The 18,217-nt window shown below is 33.5% G+C and overlaps 1 protein-coding gene and 1 long non-coding RNA gene across 2 annotated transcripts; one reads left to right on the top strand and one right to left on the bottom strand.

Moving 5' to 3' along the window:
* Positions 1-8,771: 8,771 nt before the first annotated feature.
* On the bottom strand, positions 8,772-9,484 carry LOC131625171 (uncharacterized). Its single transcript, XR_009290767.1, has 2 exons — positions 9,337-9,484; positions 8,772-9,230 (listed from the first exon to the last, which is right to left on the bottom strand). It is a non-coding gene; the product is annotated as an uncharacterized LOC131625171 (long non-coding RNA).
* Positions 9,485-15,889: 6,405 nt separating this feature from the next.
* Positions 15,890-17,496, top strand: LOC131598613 (uncharacterized). The gene is made up of 2 exons (XM_058871197.1): positions 15,890-17,231; positions 17,411-17,496. Exons 1-2 carry the CDS (start codon positions 15,890-15,892, stop codon positions 17,494-17,496), a joined length of 1,428 nt encoding a protein of 475 aa, XP_058727180.1.
* The last annotated feature ends 721 nt before the right edge of the window (positions 17,497-18,217 follow it).

Genomic DNA, 18,217 nt, shown 5'->3' with positions numbered 1-18,217 from the left:
ATTTTGCAATTGTATCTTAACTTCCTACATGATCTCTAACAGATGAAACCTGAGATTGATGGAATTTGCAGATTTGACCAAATCCAGTTTAACAAAACCATAAGCGAAATCACACTAACACCACACGAAGGGTCGATATTCAGAAAAAAGTGGAAGAAGCGAAGGAACTGAAGTGTAAAGAAAGATTGAATCGTACCCTTCGGTTTTCTTTCAACAATCTGCACTTCGTGCTTCATGTATGTTTCCGAGCCCTATCCATCTTCATTTCTTCCTTCTGTTCTTGACACTATGACATAAGCTTGGATTCTCTGAACCAGTCCCCCATGGTTATTACTCAAGAAGCTCCGAGATTTTCGTTCAATTTCAGATTTAGGTTAGGGTTTTCTGTGATGTTACCAAATTAGAGAGAAGAGTGAGATTGTGTTGAGGTCTATATTGAGGATGGAAACGAGATGGAGGTTACGAAGGAAGGGTGGCGTTTCGAAGACGTTTCTGGTGAGCTCAGGAAGCGCGCCGCTTCATCGTTTGAGAGGAAGAAGAACTTCATAAATCCAATCGACACATTATAACCCTAGTCCCCTTTTCTTTTATTTTTTAATTAATTTGTTTTAAAAAAATTAATTTGAAAATGAGCTACGCCAGCGCTTTTCAGAAAGCGCTCTCGTACCCCCCCTCTTTACCAGCGCTTTTTAGAAAGCGCTTTCGTACCCCCCCCCCCCCTTTACCAGCGCTTTTTAGAAAGCGCTCTCGTACCCCCCTTTTACCAGCGCTTTTTTTCCTTGTTTTTTTGTTTTATTTTTTGCGCAACCTATAGCAGCGCTTTTCCCAAAAGCGCTTTCGTAGATGCGCTGTTAAAAGACAAATTTGTTGTAGTGTTTGGTGGACAAAATTGAAATTAAAATCGGTGGAATCTTCATTGAACATATAAGATAAAACATGGACCTAATTTTAGAGGATCTAGAGTAAGATTGTTTTAAATATTATTATTTATTAAATTTTAATCCTTGTTTGTAAGTAAAATGTTATTATATAAAGTAATTCAAGTTTTGATTGGCTTTGTTATTTATAGGGTAAATAGAGTTCACTGCACGTAGTGGAACCATTAAGGCATTAAGCAGAAACCATAGAAACTTTTTTTCGGGCATATAAAACATTTGACCCATTTATCTTAATGCTTCAGCTATGTAAAATGAAAATGTTTCTTTGTTAAAAGATTTGGTGAATCTTTTGTTTTGGTTTATAGAAGTGTATTTAATAATTAGATATATAATTATTATTCGATATAGAATATTTTTATTTACAATTGTCTTTTCAATGTACAATTTTTAAAACAATTTCAGTAATTAATGAAATTAAGCCATCAGATTTGTTAATAAAAATTAATTATTAATTGATTTCAATAAATAATAAATTTATATTAAGTGGATATTAATTTTGATTAAAGTATTGAGCTTTTTGTAGATAGACTTATTAGTCTGATTGCTTAAATTGATTAGCAGCAATGTTACTCCATCCTACAAAATGGGAAAAAAAAGAAAAGAATGCTGCTAAAATAAAAACGGAAAATACTAATGTCTAATCTGCCAATTATAATTAGTTTAATTGTTAGTTTTAATTAGAAGGTAATTAATGAATTTTATAGTATTTAAATTTTTTATAGATATATATTAAATTTAAAAATAGAAATAATAATCCATTATTGATTGTTAGTTATCAATTTAATTTTGCAGTAAAAACTACGAATTTTTTAAAAATCCGGTGATGATGATTCCGACTCTACTATTCTTCCAGCAAAATACAATAACTATCTATAATAATAGTATTAATTAATAAAAGTACTATTTTTTACACTGAGCTATTATGCTTGGATAACGGGTGGTCCTAAAAAGCCATTGTAAGTAGGCACCAATAAATATTGTCAATGGACAAATAGCTGTAGAAAAAAAAACCTTATAAAGTACTGTATTTTGTTTTGTTCTGGAAGTAAGCTTGAATCGAGGGTTTTCTTCCTAAAAAGTCTGATATCACTTCAGTAGAATCCTTCGCTTCTCCCGGGGCCAATACCTGCAAAAAAGCATCAACTCAAGCACATGAATATATACAAAATTTCTAATAACAATCTCTGATGTCTGATTCAGAAAAATTGGAATGTCATTGTCATTGATTACCTGTTCCTAAATTGCATGCCGGGAAGCTGGTTTGAAACACCATTGCAAAATATTGAAGCGAATATTATATTTGCAGCAAAAACATGAAACATTGCCTGAGTCATTTTTTATTATTCAACTCATTGATTAAGGAAGACTCTCAGAGACAATAATCTTAAGAAAAACTACAGGATGATTGGAATTTTGAATATGTTTGCAATGAAAAATAATTATCATGAAATAAGACCACTATTGTAAGGCATTAATGGAAGAACGGCGGAAGGGGAATGATGTTGATTAGCCATGGGTTATGGCTCCACAGAATTTCAGAGCCTAAAAACAATTTTCCTACTCAAGAGTTTTATGAAAGTTGTACCTTGGTGCTATTTTGACACAATTTTCATACACCGTAAATCTTACACCGTATATTTCAACAAACAAAAATGATCATGCACAAAAACCAAGGTTCAACTAGTAGGAAACCCGTGCTATCGCACGGGTCTGGCGGGACTTCACATTACATGTACCTAATTATGACTTGAAAAATTCCTTTATATATATCAAACATATATATTTAACCAAAATGCAACCCAAACTTAGTCATGTTAATCTCAAAAACTTAATAGTTAACAACAAAAGTGCTAATAATACATCTAAACTTTTAGCTCTTTAAATAAAACAATAAAACATATAGATGATACAATCTTCAAATGCTATATTCTTAAATTATCAGAACCAATAAGTAACAAAACCTGCATCATATACCTGCATAGTAAAATGTATAAAATAAGATTTATATTTATCAAAACTTTGGAAATAAATAAATAAAGTGTGTAACATATATAGATACAAAGAATGAGTAACATTAATATATTTATAACTTATAATCATTTATCAAATTTTAATTCACATGTTAGAAATATCAAACATAATATAACTTATTATGTCGTTCATAAATATTCACGTAATTTCAATTATATATTAATAATATGTACCAGCTTCATATTTATAATAAATTGTACAATTATTTTTATAACTTCAATTTTATAAAACAGTAATAAAAGAAATAGTTAAAAGATAGACATTAAAATGATCAATTAATAACTGGTATCTAGATACGTTCACATCTACCCGTCAATTATTTTTATAACTTCAATTTTATAAAACACTAACAAAAGAAATAGTTAAAATATAGACATTAAAATGATCTGTCAATAACTGTATCTCATAGATACTTTCTCATCTACCCGTCAATTCAGATGAGTTAAGAAATCTCAGTTGAATCCAAATGAGTTAATTCTAAAAAAAAATTAAACGTATTTAAGATATTAGCCCATTTTCCCAAATATAAAAGGTATGACAGCAACCGTTAAATGCTTAAAAGTTTCTACATTTAATGCATATTATTATAATATAAAAAATATAATTTATAAGTTTAAAAATATATAATTTTAATTAAGAAATTAAACATAGTTAGAGAATATAATTTATCAAACCTATTTGAGATATTAGCTCATTTTTTTCAAACCTAAAATGTATGACAGCTCCTGTCAAAATGATCTGTCAATAACTGTATCTCATAGATACTTTCACATCTACCCGTCAATTCAGATGAGTTAAGAAACCCCAGTTGAATTCAAATGAGTTAATTCTAAAAACAATTAAACCTAATAGTTAACAATGTTAATCCCAAAAACAAAGTAGTTAACAATGTTAATCCCAAAAACAATTCTAAAATTCTAAAAACAATGTTAATCCCAAAAACATAATAGTTAACAATGAAAGAGCTAATAATACATCAAATTTTTTTAGCTCTTTAAGTAAAAACAATAAACATATGAATTCATATTACACGTATCAATGACTAAATTATTAAATATGACATCATATTTTCAGTTAGATAACATTAATATATTTATAACTGAATTTACTTAAATTAAATATGACATCATATTTTCACTTTACATTAATATATTGTTCATCAATATACTTAAATTCATTTATAAAAGTCTATAGTTGTAACTTCTATAAAATTACTTGTGATTTATGCCCGTTTATAAAAATAATTGTATCAACAATATATTTTTTTTGTTTGTAAAAATATTTGTAACTTAATCCCGTTTATAAAATATTTGTATCAACAATAATTTTTTTTCCATTTACAAAAATATTTGGAACTTATTTCCATTAAAAAAAATTATACCAACATTAGATTTTTCCCGTTTATAAAAAAAATCGCAACTTATTCCTGTTTATAAGATCAATTGTATCAACAATAGACTTTTTTCCGTTTATAAAAATATTTGGAACTTATTCCCGTTTATAAAATCTATTGTATCAACAATAGACTTTTCCAGTTTATAAAAATATGATTAATATTGAAGAATAATAGTTTTAATAATACATTCAGTTTTGCATTAATATAAATTTATTATTAATAATAAAAATTTACAATATTAAATAATAATATAATATTTATTATTGTAGATATCATTACGGAAAGAAATAAAATATTAGATTTAAGAATTTTGAAAAATCAACCAAGCGGTTGAGCTCCATTGGCAAGGAGCCCCGTTCAAGGACGTACTCGGGAAATACCGAGTTCGATTTCCAGACGGAAAAATCTTGCTTGACCAGTGCGCATGCCTCTCCGCACGAGCCGGATTAGTGGCCCACCTGTGGTGGGTCGACACCGGTGCGAATAGCAAAAAAAAAAGAATTTTGAATAATCAATTATAATATTAAATAATAATTTAACATTTATTATTATAGTTATTGGATTTTAAATTTTTCACGTTGATTGTAGTGTCATATTGATTGCAGTGTAATTGGTAGTGGCTCATTTAAATGGTGACTCAATAAATATCAGAATAATTTGAATTTGAAAAAATAAATTAAATGATGGCTCAATAAATGTCAGAATAATTTGAATTTGAATAAATAAATTAAACGGTGGCTCAATGAATGTCAATATTAAATTTAAATCAAATATACAATAAAGGTAATTACTATTTTTAGTGATAATAAATATATAAATTTGGATATTAATATAATTTAAAATTTTGGTTATTTTTAGTATTATTATTATTTTTGGGTAATGCTAACTTGTGCCCCAAGGGCACATGTTAAGAAAATATAAATGGAATGTTTGTATTGAAAAAGTAAATAAATAAATTAACTATGAACTTTTAATCAAATCAATACACAATTTTCAAACACAAAGTTTCTATATCCAACACAAACATTCCATTTATAGATTTCTAAACATGTGCCCTTGGGGCACAAGTTAGCATTACCCATTATTTTTATATTAGAGTATTTTAGTTATTATTAGGAAAGTTATTATTATTAGGTGGTTCTTTTAATTATTTATTATAAATTTGATTGTAGTAGCATTATCATTGGTATCATTATTTACCATAATTTTTATTATTTTTATTAATATAAAAAAAAGGACAAATCATATCCTTCCTCTTCTTCCCATATAAGTTTGTTAAAACTTCATTTCAAATTAAAATTTTTTAAAATAGTATCACAAAATCTCTGCAAAATCAATTTCCAATCTTCCTGAAAGACTAAACCAAAATTAATGTCATTGTTATAAAATTTTCAATCTTCCTAAAAGAACCCTAAACCAAAATTAACACTAAACCAAAATTGATGTCATTGTTATAAAATTTTCAATCTTCTTAAAGGAACTCTAAACCAAAATTAACACTAAACCAATTCAAAATGTAATTTCACATTACATAAGCATCATACACAATTCATCCAATTCAATCCAAACCATTCACAAAATTTAATCAATGGTCACAAATGTTATAAAATAGTTCACGCGGATAGCTTTTGAAAACTCAATAAATTAAACTTCAACAAATTTTGGTGCAGCTTCTAAATGAATTTCCCACCCTTTTCACACATAAATTTTCTATCCATCTCCCTATATAAGTAACTGCATCAATGCCAAGAAAGGGGAGGAAAAATTGCAGAGTTATGCTCCCATATTAATTTTAAAGTTTTCTCCAATTCATATAAAAACCTTCGTCCAATTTACCTTAAACAAATCATAATATCACAACAAATTCTTCAGCACTTCATACAATCATCATCTCCAATCCCTGTAAACATAAACCAACACACAACACATCTGAACACACTTTATCCAAACTGTGCAATCACAACACAGCGTAATAAATTTGCAAATTCTGCAGCTGACCTCAACAGACGCGTAACAATTTCGCAACATCGTTCTTCATCAGCACAACATCACATCTTCATCAGCATCGTTCGCACAATCATCTGCAACAGTTCTGACCTCATCACTTCACAAACCTATAATCGCACATCTTCTCCCTACATCAGTGAAACATTCTATGACAAAAAAATCAATTAATGAAAAATTTGTTAAATCAAACCTACAACAATCAAATCTATCAGACTTGAAAATGAAATTCTAAAAATATAGAAATCAAAACAGAAATTAGGTTCTTAAAAGAGTTTAAAACACACAAACTCTAAATCATGTTAACTCGTGTTAACTCTTACATAAAGCTCAAAAGAATGGTGGTAGCCTGTGAGATAGAGATAGAGAAGAATCGAACACTATAATATCCAAGATTGAGGTTTTCATTAACAATTCCAATACCACTTCTATTCCGCATCGGTCCCGTCCAAATCTGTGAAATTTCTGTGAAATTCCATTTAAATAACGCAGATTAATTTTAAAATATAAAACAACCCAAAACCTCATATCCAGTCCCTTCCACTTTCTCTTCCCCTTCATCGTCTTCTTCTTCTCCCTCGTCTCTGTCCTTCATTCTTTTACAAATTCAAACAACGAATCAAGAAAAAGATATATGAAACTGCATCAATTTCGTTCCATAATTTAATTATAGAGTTCAAATCAGGGTTTTAGGGTTGAAGGAAGAAAATTATCTGAGAAATTAGTGAAACGGCTAGGGTTTTTGGATGAACAACAAATTATGGAACCATCTTTATATCCTCTGCAGAAAATCAATGGGTTTGCTCTTGGGAAATGATGGTTTTAGTGGAAAATTGTGAAACGTGGGAGAAGTTCCAAATTTTTGGCTGGCTGCTCATATTCCGCGCGAATATTAATGTTGATAAATTGTTTAGCGTGTCAACATTAATCAGGGTTTATTGGAATATTTTATATAATTAAAATAATTTAAAAACCATCAAAAATCAGAGTTGTGCCACATCACCCCGTAATAAATGTCAAATCAATAATATTGAGTTATTTTGTCAAAAGTCTTTTTTACCCATGGAATAAGAAAAGTTTAAGTTGTTTCATTAGAGGGCTTATAATGTAAATTTCAGGTACTTTTGTTTTTATATATTAATAATAGATGAATCATTAAAAAAATAAAATGAGTATCTTATATACATACTTATACGGTGTAAATGTAGAAAATGGGTGTATAGATAGCTTTTCTCTTTCCACATCTATGCATGTACATGATTATTAGGTGTAAAGAATTCAAATTAGCATTATTACTTTTGTTACTTGAATACTAATAATGATGATGTGATTTTAGTGATAAAAAATAAATAAATATTGTATGAAAATGTAATGTGTTGACACATCAGATGCAATAAATGTCAAATCAATATGGTGATAGTTGTGTTACAAAATGTCTAATCTACTCATTGTAATTAGTTTAATTGTTAATTTTAATCAGAGGGTAATTAATGGATTTCATAGTACTTAGATTTTTATATATGTATATTAGATATTAGATAGATATTAGATTAGATAGATAGATGTGTTGACTGTAGCGAATCTGAACCGTGACAAAATATGCGGAAAAATATACACGCGCATTTTTACTACAGTTTAACTCTGGCTAAATGTATGTTTAGAATTTTTAATAGGGTCATGCTAACATGTGCCCTAAGGGCACATGTTAAGAGCTAAATGTAGAAATTATTTCTAAGAAATTGTGCATTGTTTTCATAAAAAATTTATAATTAATGTGTTTATTACGTTTTCCAATACAAATTTACTATATTTAGGTTTCTTAACATGTGCCCTTGGGGCACATGTTAGCTTTATCCTTTTTAATAAACTGTTTTACTACGGTACACTCGTGGCTAACATTTATTACCACGATTAAAATTACAATGGAATAACTTTATTAAACCGTAGTTAATAAATTGTAACACCACTTTTTCCACAGTTCTGACTGTAGCTAATCACATACTTTTTGTAGTATTTGTATTATTTTTATTTCAATCATAAGTATGTCAATCATCCAGTAGAAAAATAAATTTTATAAATTACAATTTTCATGTTATTTCAATACCAATACGTAAGATAGAGGGATGTTACAGTATAGATGTTCTTTACTTTTTTTATTTTTTACAACAATATCACCTTAAGTTTGTGTTCAAATATTGAGACCTTTCTCTTTAATTTTTCTCTAAAATAGCATGTCACCTTTATGACAAAATATAATAGTGAGGTTAGGTCTTAGAATCATGACCAAAATAAAATCCTACTTAGATATAGTTCAATTCGCAATCCTATCTACCCATAATATCAACGTTGAGTGCAACAATGTTAAAACTATTTTTCAACCTAATAAATATTAAAAAAAAATGTTGGAAATATATTATAAATTAAATAAATTTTTATTTAATGTTCTTGATTTATATATATCAAAAACTTATTGACATTAGTACATAAACATAAATTAAAATTAAGGTAAGGATTGAATCCTGTACCAAACATTTACATTCATAATAACTCTAAATGAGGGAATAAGACAATTTAAATATTATATTTTATTGTGTTACCATCATTTTAGAGTTGAAAATCATAAAAGCAAAGTTTTGACTTATAAAAAAAATATAAAAAGTTTATTACATATTAAATAATAAGATATATTATTTTTTTTCTGACACCGTAACTCATTCTTACATTTTTGTAAAGTTATCATGGAATTTCGATCCACCCACGTCTCCCTTTAACCGAACAATAGCCGTACTTGCATACATTAATTTCACCATCAGAATCCGATTTGGGACAATCAGCATCAGTTTTACATCCAATTTTAACTCCTATAATAAAAAACAATGATAAGACAATAGTATAAAAACATGTTAAAAGAATATGTACATATTATAAATTAAGTAATAAATATAAAATAATAAAATAATAATTTACCAGCCACTTGTGTTGCGATAAGAATTAAGGAACAATATAAAATAAAAAAATAGAGAAGTTTGAGAAAGAAGTTCATGCTCTCTTATAAATAATTAAATAGAAGACTTTGCAATTTAAATTTGTAATAGTGTGTTGTGTTTGTTTTCTTACTTCATCATGTATATATAAGGAGATCACATCAATAAATAAATAAATCTTTTGACCTTTTAACATAGTAAAGGAAAATTTGTCTTTTGAGCTTTTTTTTATTACTTTTAACATTTCACTGTGGTAAAAGAGAACAATTTTGTTTTTAGACTGTGGTAATGTTATTTGGATTTAGTGTCCCTCATAGAGTCTACATCTGCTGATGAAGCATTTCTGGGCACTGAGTGGAATCTAGCAATGCAAAACTTTAATCAATTCTCTATAAATTATGTTTAGAATCTTGTGCCTAGACCTAAAGGAACTCATGTTATTGGAACTAAATGGGTCTACAGAAACTTGCTAAAAGATAAAAAAAGAATCTAAGAGTGTATGTTTCTAAATGTTGAGACTTCTAGAGTGTGCAGGGCTCATGTATCAGATAAACTTACTACATTAAATGTTGTTATGAAAGCGAAAATGTTTGTGGTTCAAAATAAGATAATTGCCTTTCTTGAAACGCGCCAAAACATTTGAGTGGCACATTGGATACATTAATTTATTGGGATTAGGTTTAAATCTCTCACGCCTTTCCCCTTGTCAAATATTGTTTGCACTATTCAAGATGTTCTCTTTTGCATTGAATTTTTCTATTTAAATTCACTTCACTCACCATCACACACTTTAGCCTTTATCCTGCACTTTCATTTTAGTAAACACCCAACTTCTCTACAACCAAACCCTTCATCTTCATCATCACCATGGCTGAACTACAATCTTCATCTACTCACCATCAACATCAACAAGAAGAGAAAGCTCAATAACAAGTGAAAGATTGTATTCCTGAGATTACTCTTTTCAAAGAACTGGAAGTGTTAAGCGAACTAATGGTGGATTTCAAAAAATCTTAAGACTAATGGGTTTGACCTCAGTGATGATTTAAAGACTGAAGGATGGGAATATTTATTTGATTGTCTCAAAGGACCTGTTTATCTTGAGTTGGTTAGACAATTTTGGGTAATCTCTAAGGAATCAAGTTTACAGGTTTCTTAATGGAAGTAGTAAAAGGTATACGATATGCTCTCCAAAGGCGCTAAGATTAATCATATTGCTTCAAAAATCTTTCATAACTGAAGGAATTCTAAGTTTGCCAAGGACCTTCATCCACGACTCAAAGTGTGGCTTCGGATAATTCTTGGATGTAATCATCACAGACCTTTTGGGAATTTATCTAACTACATCACCGCAGATCAGAAGTACATGTTGTACTATCTGACCTCTAGAATCAAGATGAACTAATGCATCCAATCAATTATATGTGAATCAAGCATGAAATACATGAAAATAAAAAGGCACAAAAATTTGGGGCGAGGGGGATTCGAATCCTAGACCTATATATGGTGACATGCGCACGCTCTTAACCACTGGGGTGGTGATACATCTATTATTTTGAACGAATTTGTGAATTATATTTAAAACACGCTTCTAAAAGCGAAAAAATTGAAAAAACCGTATAGTGGTAAAGATTTAACTATAATAAAATAATTAGAGGTCCTATTTAACTCCATTTTAATAGTGGTAAAGATTTATGGGTCCTATTTAGTTACAATTTAATTGTAAAAAATTTGAGGCCCTGTGCAGTAACCCGCCTTGCACGCCCTGAAAGACGGCCCTATAAATTTGGTGGACAAAATGTGACTTTCCATTTTCCACATCTATGCATGTACATGATTATTAGGTGTAAAGAATTCAAATTAGCATTATTACTTTTGTTACTTGAATACTACTCCCTCCGTTCCTTTTTAAGTGTCGTTTTAGCAAAAAACTCTTCAACCAAGATAGTGGATTATTAGAGTTACTTTTCCTAACATACCCTTATTTATTTTTCTCTTTCCAAATAAATTCAATCATAAACTCTCTTTTTCCAATAATTAATTGAAAAATTTGAGGTGGAGTTAATGAAAAAATAAGGGTATAAATGACAAATTATAACATTAAATTATAAAACGACACTTAAATAGGAACAAAAAAATTCTTCTAAAACGACACTTAAAAAGGAACGGAGGGAGTAATAATGATGATGTGATTTTAGTGATAAAAAATAAATAAATATTGTATGAAAATGTAATGTGTTGACACATCAGATGCAATAAATGTCAAATCAATATGGTGATAGTAGTGTTACAAAATGTCTAATCTACCCATTGTAATTAGTTTAATTGTTAATTTTAATCAGAGGGTAATTAATGGATTTCATAGTACTTAGATTTTTATATATGTATATTAGATTAGATAGATAGATGTGTTGACTGTAGCAAATCTGAACCGTGACAAAATATGCGGAAAAATATACACGCGCATTTTTACTACAGTTTAACTGTGGCTAAATGTATGTTTAGAATTTTTAATAAACTGTTTACTACGGTACACTCGTGGCTAACATTTATTGAAAAAAAAATCCAAATAACCATGTTTAATAAATAAATTACACCAAAAACCATGTTTTCGGCAAAATTACGCATATGACCAGGTTTCAGAGGTGGTCTCCACATAGGAGCCACCTCAGGTGGCGCCAACCCCCATTTGTCCATAACATATGCGCCACCCAGGGTGGCATCAATATATATTTTCCTCTTTTAAGCCACCTAGGGTGGCGCCTAGGTGCTTTCCCTTTTTTTTTTATTTTTTTTTTTGCTTTTTTTGTTGTTGTTTCTTTACTATTTTTTTTTTAATTTTTGTTTTTAATTTTTGTTTTGTTTTTTTTCTATATATTATAATTATATATTAAATATATTAATTATATTTTGTTTTTGATTTATTTAAAATTATTATAACATAATGAAAAAAACAATTAAATAAATAATTTGACACGTAGTGTTTAATAATATATTTAGGGAAGAAACAGTACAAATACGAGAAATGCAAAAACAACATTACAAATACACAAAGTACGGGACAAACATCACAAATACGAAAAAAAAGTGAATATTTTTAAAACATGGATATTATGCTATTCATGACCCCTCGGACCACGACCCCCCCGACCCGGACCATGACCCCTCCGACCGCCAGTTCCGCAATCTGGAACTGTTCGAATCCGATTGGAAGGATCTCGACGACCCACTTCTCCACGCCCCCCCTATTCCTTGGTTGTTCTTGCTGTGTCTGGGTAGGTGGGCCTCGTATTAGCCCCTCCATGCGCTCGTAGGACATGTATTCTTGTATGTTGCTGTCAAATAGTCGGGTCCCCATGCCCTCAAAGATTTGTCTTGGCGGTGGAGTTGCGTCACATGGTCGGTAAAACCCAGCGCTTGATTGACCTTGAAAAAATGGCATTGTTTGTTGGGGTGTGGTGTACCCATATTGTTGGTGTTGTGGAAATTGGGGTGTGGGGTATCCATGTTGTTGGTACTGTGACGATTGAGTGGTCATTTGCTCGTTTGGGTCGTAATTGTCATCTAGACCCATGTCGGGGCTGGGTTGCCTATTGTAGCTGGAGGGGCCGGCGTCGCCGTGTTGTTGGGTGAAGGCCCATGATTGTTGCTGGATGGGTTGCCTAGTGGAGGAGGAGGGGTCGGCGTCGTAGTGTGGTTGGGTGAAGCCCCACGATTGTTGTTGGACGAGTAGCCTAGTGGAGGGATCGGCGTCACGGAGTTGTTGGGTGAAGCCCCATGATTGTTGTTGGATGGGTTGACTTTGGTAGGGCGTTGTTGGTGTTGTTTGATATTCCTCATGGTCAGGTTGTTCGGATGTTTGGCGTTGTCGGCGTTGTTGGCGTTGTTGGCGTTGTTAGGGTGGTTGTTGGGGTGGTTGTTGTGCGTATTGTTGTTGGCGGGGGTCGTGTAGGTAGTAGGGGTCGGACACATACATATCGGGGGTTGTGACTGTTCTATACCAAGCAAGGTATCCCGCGGTTGGAAACATGGGGAGTTGGGCAACAGGGAATTGTAGCAGACGGCTGCGACGCTGCTTCCACATCTCACAAAATTCAGGTGCGAATGTACGATAATCTGCGTGGTCCCATTGATTGTTAACTCTTTTAATATGCCAGCGACCCAAATCAGTGGGGGGATCCGGGATCGGTTGATGCATGCCAAACTGCAGTCTCACACGGTCAGATTGGTGCATCTCCATGATGTTGAACCTTATTATCGGTACTACTGCAGTCCAAACTTCCCGGTCACTCTCGTTTGGCTCATGGTCCAGCAACAAGTATGGTCTCCAATTAAACTGCGTAGGAGAAAAAATAACATATTATTAAAAAACATGATGAATTGTAATACATCTATATGATCATATAAAAGTTTAGGGGTAATACATCTTCAGCTCGGAGGTGATCAATTAGGTCCCAATACAAAACAACACTCCCCCTCGGATTCTTACTGTAATCCAATTTAGGACCACAGAACCTAAGAAAAAAGAGCAAAAATGTTATTTCAGATTTTTATGTAAAAGAGAGTTAGCGTTCAAGGAATAGCGTTGAAAAAGAGAAAAAGACGTACCTTGTTGCATAAGGGAACGTGTAGTTGTTCCTGCCTGCAGGGGATAGCGTCGGCATTCTCCACCAACCCCATACTTGTAGGAGGAACGCACATCCATAGAAGGTGCACTTCTCGGCAACCGCGTTCTTACAAAGAGACTGGTATAACATCGCCAAAACGGCGGACCCCCAACTATATTTCCTAATCTTGCTAATACTATCAAATTTACTTAAATAGAAAAAGTTGATAGTGTTACCTGTCGACTCCGGGAATAAAATTTTACCAAACATCAGCATTATATAGACCTTAGTCATTAACCAAACATGCTCCTCGGTAGAGTTGTCCATAAAGACGAGTTCATCATAGTAAGCTCTAAGGGAGGACAGACTGATACCCTGGCCTCTTGAACCTTGAGTAGGCACAACTAGATCTCTTCCCAACACTCTCTCACACATTGAATTAGCATGTTGAACAGATCCATTAACAGCCTTGCCATCAATGGGCAGACCAAGTAACATATAAACATCCTCTAGAGTAACAGTACACTCACCTATTGGAAGATGAAACGTGTGGGTTTCAGGCCTCCATCGCTCTTGTAAGGCAAGGATGAATTTTCTGTCTATGGTGTTGTTGCTGACTTTTATGATATGTCCGAAGCCACATGCTTGGAGATTCGGAATAATCCTCTCGTCGGGTTCAACATAAGCGTGAGAACGTGTACGGAATCGGTCAACAGCCTAAGAACCACAAATAAATCGATTAAACTGGATATCATATACGCATAGATGTTTAGAAATAAATAAGTATAAACTTACATAGGTCGCCAAATTCGCTCTAGTTCCTCTGTGTGTTTCACCCATGGTAAGAAGTTGTTGTTGAGCCATTTTCAAGAACTCTTTAAGTTTTCTGCGGATTTGAAAATGCAAAGTGGTTTTTTGAAGAAGAAGAATATATGTTGGTGAAAAGAAAGCAAGTCTATGAGAGTATTTATAGAGGGTTGGTGGTTGCTGATGTTAAGTGCATGAGGGCCAAGTGGTGAGCATGCATGTGATACAGATATCAAAGTGATAAAGATGGGTTCACATGCATTCTGTGTTGAAATGACCATGCATTCCCGTGTTTTGTGCTGACTTTGTCTAAGCATGCATGCATTAATTGTTTCTGGCAGAATAGACTAGGCCTGCATCCCGTGTTCGGTGCTGAATTGTCTAGGCATGCATGCATACAGTATTTCGATGCAGGTAGATCACATGCTGGCGGATCAGATTAGGGTTTTGGCAGTGGGGACCACTAGACAAAATTAGGGCAAAAAAAAACAAAAAAAAAAGAAATTTCACTAATGCGCCACCCCAGGTGGCGCCATGCTGGGAAAAGTTACTCTAATGCGCCACCCCAGGTGGCGCCTACATGCTTCTGTTATTTTTTTTTTTGAAAATTTAGGGTTAGGGTTTGGTTAGGGTTTTCTATGTTATTTTTTTTTATTTTTAGGGTTTAGGGTTTTTTCTAGTTCTGTGTCACCGAAAATAATTAGCATACAGTCTTCGCATGTGATTGTACAGTGTACACTGCTCAGTATGGTTGTGTCTGGTCAAGTCGGCAAAACTGTAGTTCACCAGTGTCAAGCACACCTCAAATCAACTCAGGCATTCATTTTCCGTCAACTTTATTCGCATGTGATTGTACAGTATGGTTGTGTCTGGTCAAGTCGACTGTGCAGCAGCTCAGCAGTGTCATGCATACCTCAAATCAATTGTGAAACAGTCTGGTGTGCAGCAGTGTCATTTATTCATCAAATCAACTCAGTACGCATGTGATTGTATAGTATTCGCCTTCATAATTGTCATCACTCAATGTTCGTCTACATAAAGGAAGCCTATAACGTGTAAAATAACACAACACATTACACATCTGATTACACATCTGAAATAAAACTCTCTACCCACTCAACAATGGCCCCTCCACAATACATTATCAACGCTCATGTTTTTGGCGAGACCTATGACAACGAAGAAGTTGGTTTTTTGTTTAGAAACACTGAGGTTAAACGATTTTGTTTAAGCAGAAAAGCAAATTTCAGTTACTTCAAAGGGAGATTAGAGACGAAGCTTGCAATGGGTGGTGTATCCCAGATTTTTTACCAATATCGATTTCTTCGTGGAGACAACCCGGTCAAGTTTATCCAAGTTGAGATCAAAGAAGATGAAGACATGCAGAATATGTTTGCCAATCATGAGTATTCTGGTTACGAATGCATAGAACTGTATGTTACTCTACCAGAAGTTCAACCCACACAAATGGTTGAGTCACAAGTCATTGATGCACTTGGAGACGAGCAAGCAGAGGTCGGCGTTGTAGATGAAGAAGAAGAAGCACTGGAAATAGAAGTTGATAACCTGGTAAACGAGGAAAGTGAAGATGAACCGGAAGTTGTTGTACCACGAGATCAAGTGCATATGCCTCCAGTGCACATGAGGAACCTGAATTTTGATGGGGATGACGAACCATCGACTGATATTTTCTATGATCCATACACCCAAACAGATCAACGGTTAAAAGTAGGAGACAGATTTCGTTCTAAGGAGGCATGTATCATGGCCATAAAAAGATTTCATATGGCAAACAATGTTGATTTTAGAGTTGATCGCGCCAATGTCGAAAGGTACAAAATTTACTGTAGAAACACTGATTGTGGATTCAGGTTGCATGCATCATACAGGAAGAGAAGTGACTCATGGGTTATAGGATATATTTCCCAAGATCACACATGTGTTAACACAAATGTTTCACAAGATCACCGTAAGCTCAGTTATGACATCATTTGTCAAGAAATCTTGCCTCTAGTTGAAAAAGATCCATCGTTAAAGGTGAAAACGATAATCTCTCATATCGTTGCAACGTACAACTACACTCCGTCTTATAGAAAGGCGTGGCTGGCGAAGACCAAGGCGATCGAAGTTGTGTATGGAAATTGGGAGGATTCGTATAAACGACTCCCACATTTCTTATATGCGCTTCAAATTTATGCTCCTGGAACTGTTACTATTTTAGAGACCCTTCCGGCGCAATCTCCAGACGGAACATCACTTCAAGGAAATGTGATATTCCACAGGCTCTTCTGGGCTTTCCGCCCATGTGTACAAGGATTTTCATATTGCAAACCAATTCTTCAAATAGATGGAACTTGGTTGTACGGAAAATATAAAGGCACCATGTTAATGGCTGTGGCTCAAGACGGAAATAGTAACATATTTCCTGTTGCTTTCGCTCTTGTGGAAGGAGAAACTGCTGGAGGTTGGGGTTTCTTTCTCAGAAATCTTCGGACACACGTTGCCCCCCAACCTGGACTTTGCTTGATTTCAGACAGACATGCTGCCATCGAGAGTGCGTACAACAATCCAGCAAACGGGTGGCAAAACCCTACATCAACGCATGTTTACTGTATTCGACACATCGCACAAAATTTCATGCAGGAGATAAAGGACAGGGCTCTTCGGAAGACTCTTGTCAATGCCGGATATGCGTTGACTCAACCGATGTTCCAATATTATCGACATGAAATTGTAGCGGCAAATCCAGATGCAGGCAGATGGGTAGACAATCTTGCTAGAGAGAAATGGACCAGATCATACGACAACGGGAAGCGATGGGGGCACATGACTACGAATCTTGTGGAGTCTATGAACGGGGTGTTTAAGGGCATCAGACACCTTCCGATTACTGCCTTGGTGGAAGCAACATACTATAGGATGGCTTCTCTTTTCGCAAGAAGAGGTGAGCGTTGGAATGCAGTTATAGAATCCGGACAATTATGGAGCGAAACATGCGTCAAATTCATGAAAGAGCAATCTGCCAAAGCCAACAGCCACATTGTGACATCTTTCGATCGATTCAACCGGACCTTCAGTGTTAAAGAAACGATTGACCATAACGAGGACCTTCCGAGACAACAATACAGGGTTCTTATAGATGAAGGTTGGTGCGATTGTGGAAAGTTTCAAGCCTTTCGGATGCCATGCTCTCATGTAATTGCAGCATGTTCGTATGCGCATCAAGATCCGTTAGCACTTTTATCTCCCATTTACAAGGCGGATACCTTGCTCGGGGTGTACAACAACTCATTTCAAGTGATGGCAAAGGAGGATTATTGGCCTGCGTATGAAGGGGACGTGGTTTGGCATAATGATAACATGCGGAGAAAGTAAAGAGGTCGTCCGAACAGCACCCGGATCACAACCGAGATGGATCATGAGAAAATGGTACGAAAGTGTAGCATATGT

The sequence above is a fragment of the Vicia villosa genome, linkage group LG1 (assembly GCF_029867415.1).
Source record: "Vicia villosa cultivar HV-30 ecotype Madison, WI linkage group LG1, Vvil1.0, whole genome shotgun sequence".
Classification (NCBI taxonomy): Eukaryota; Viridiplantae; Streptophyta; class Magnoliopsida; order Fabales; family Fabaceae; genus Vicia; species Vicia villosa.
Note: the sequence above shows the minus strand (reverse complement) of the source record. Positions and strands in the feature narration are given on the sequence as shown.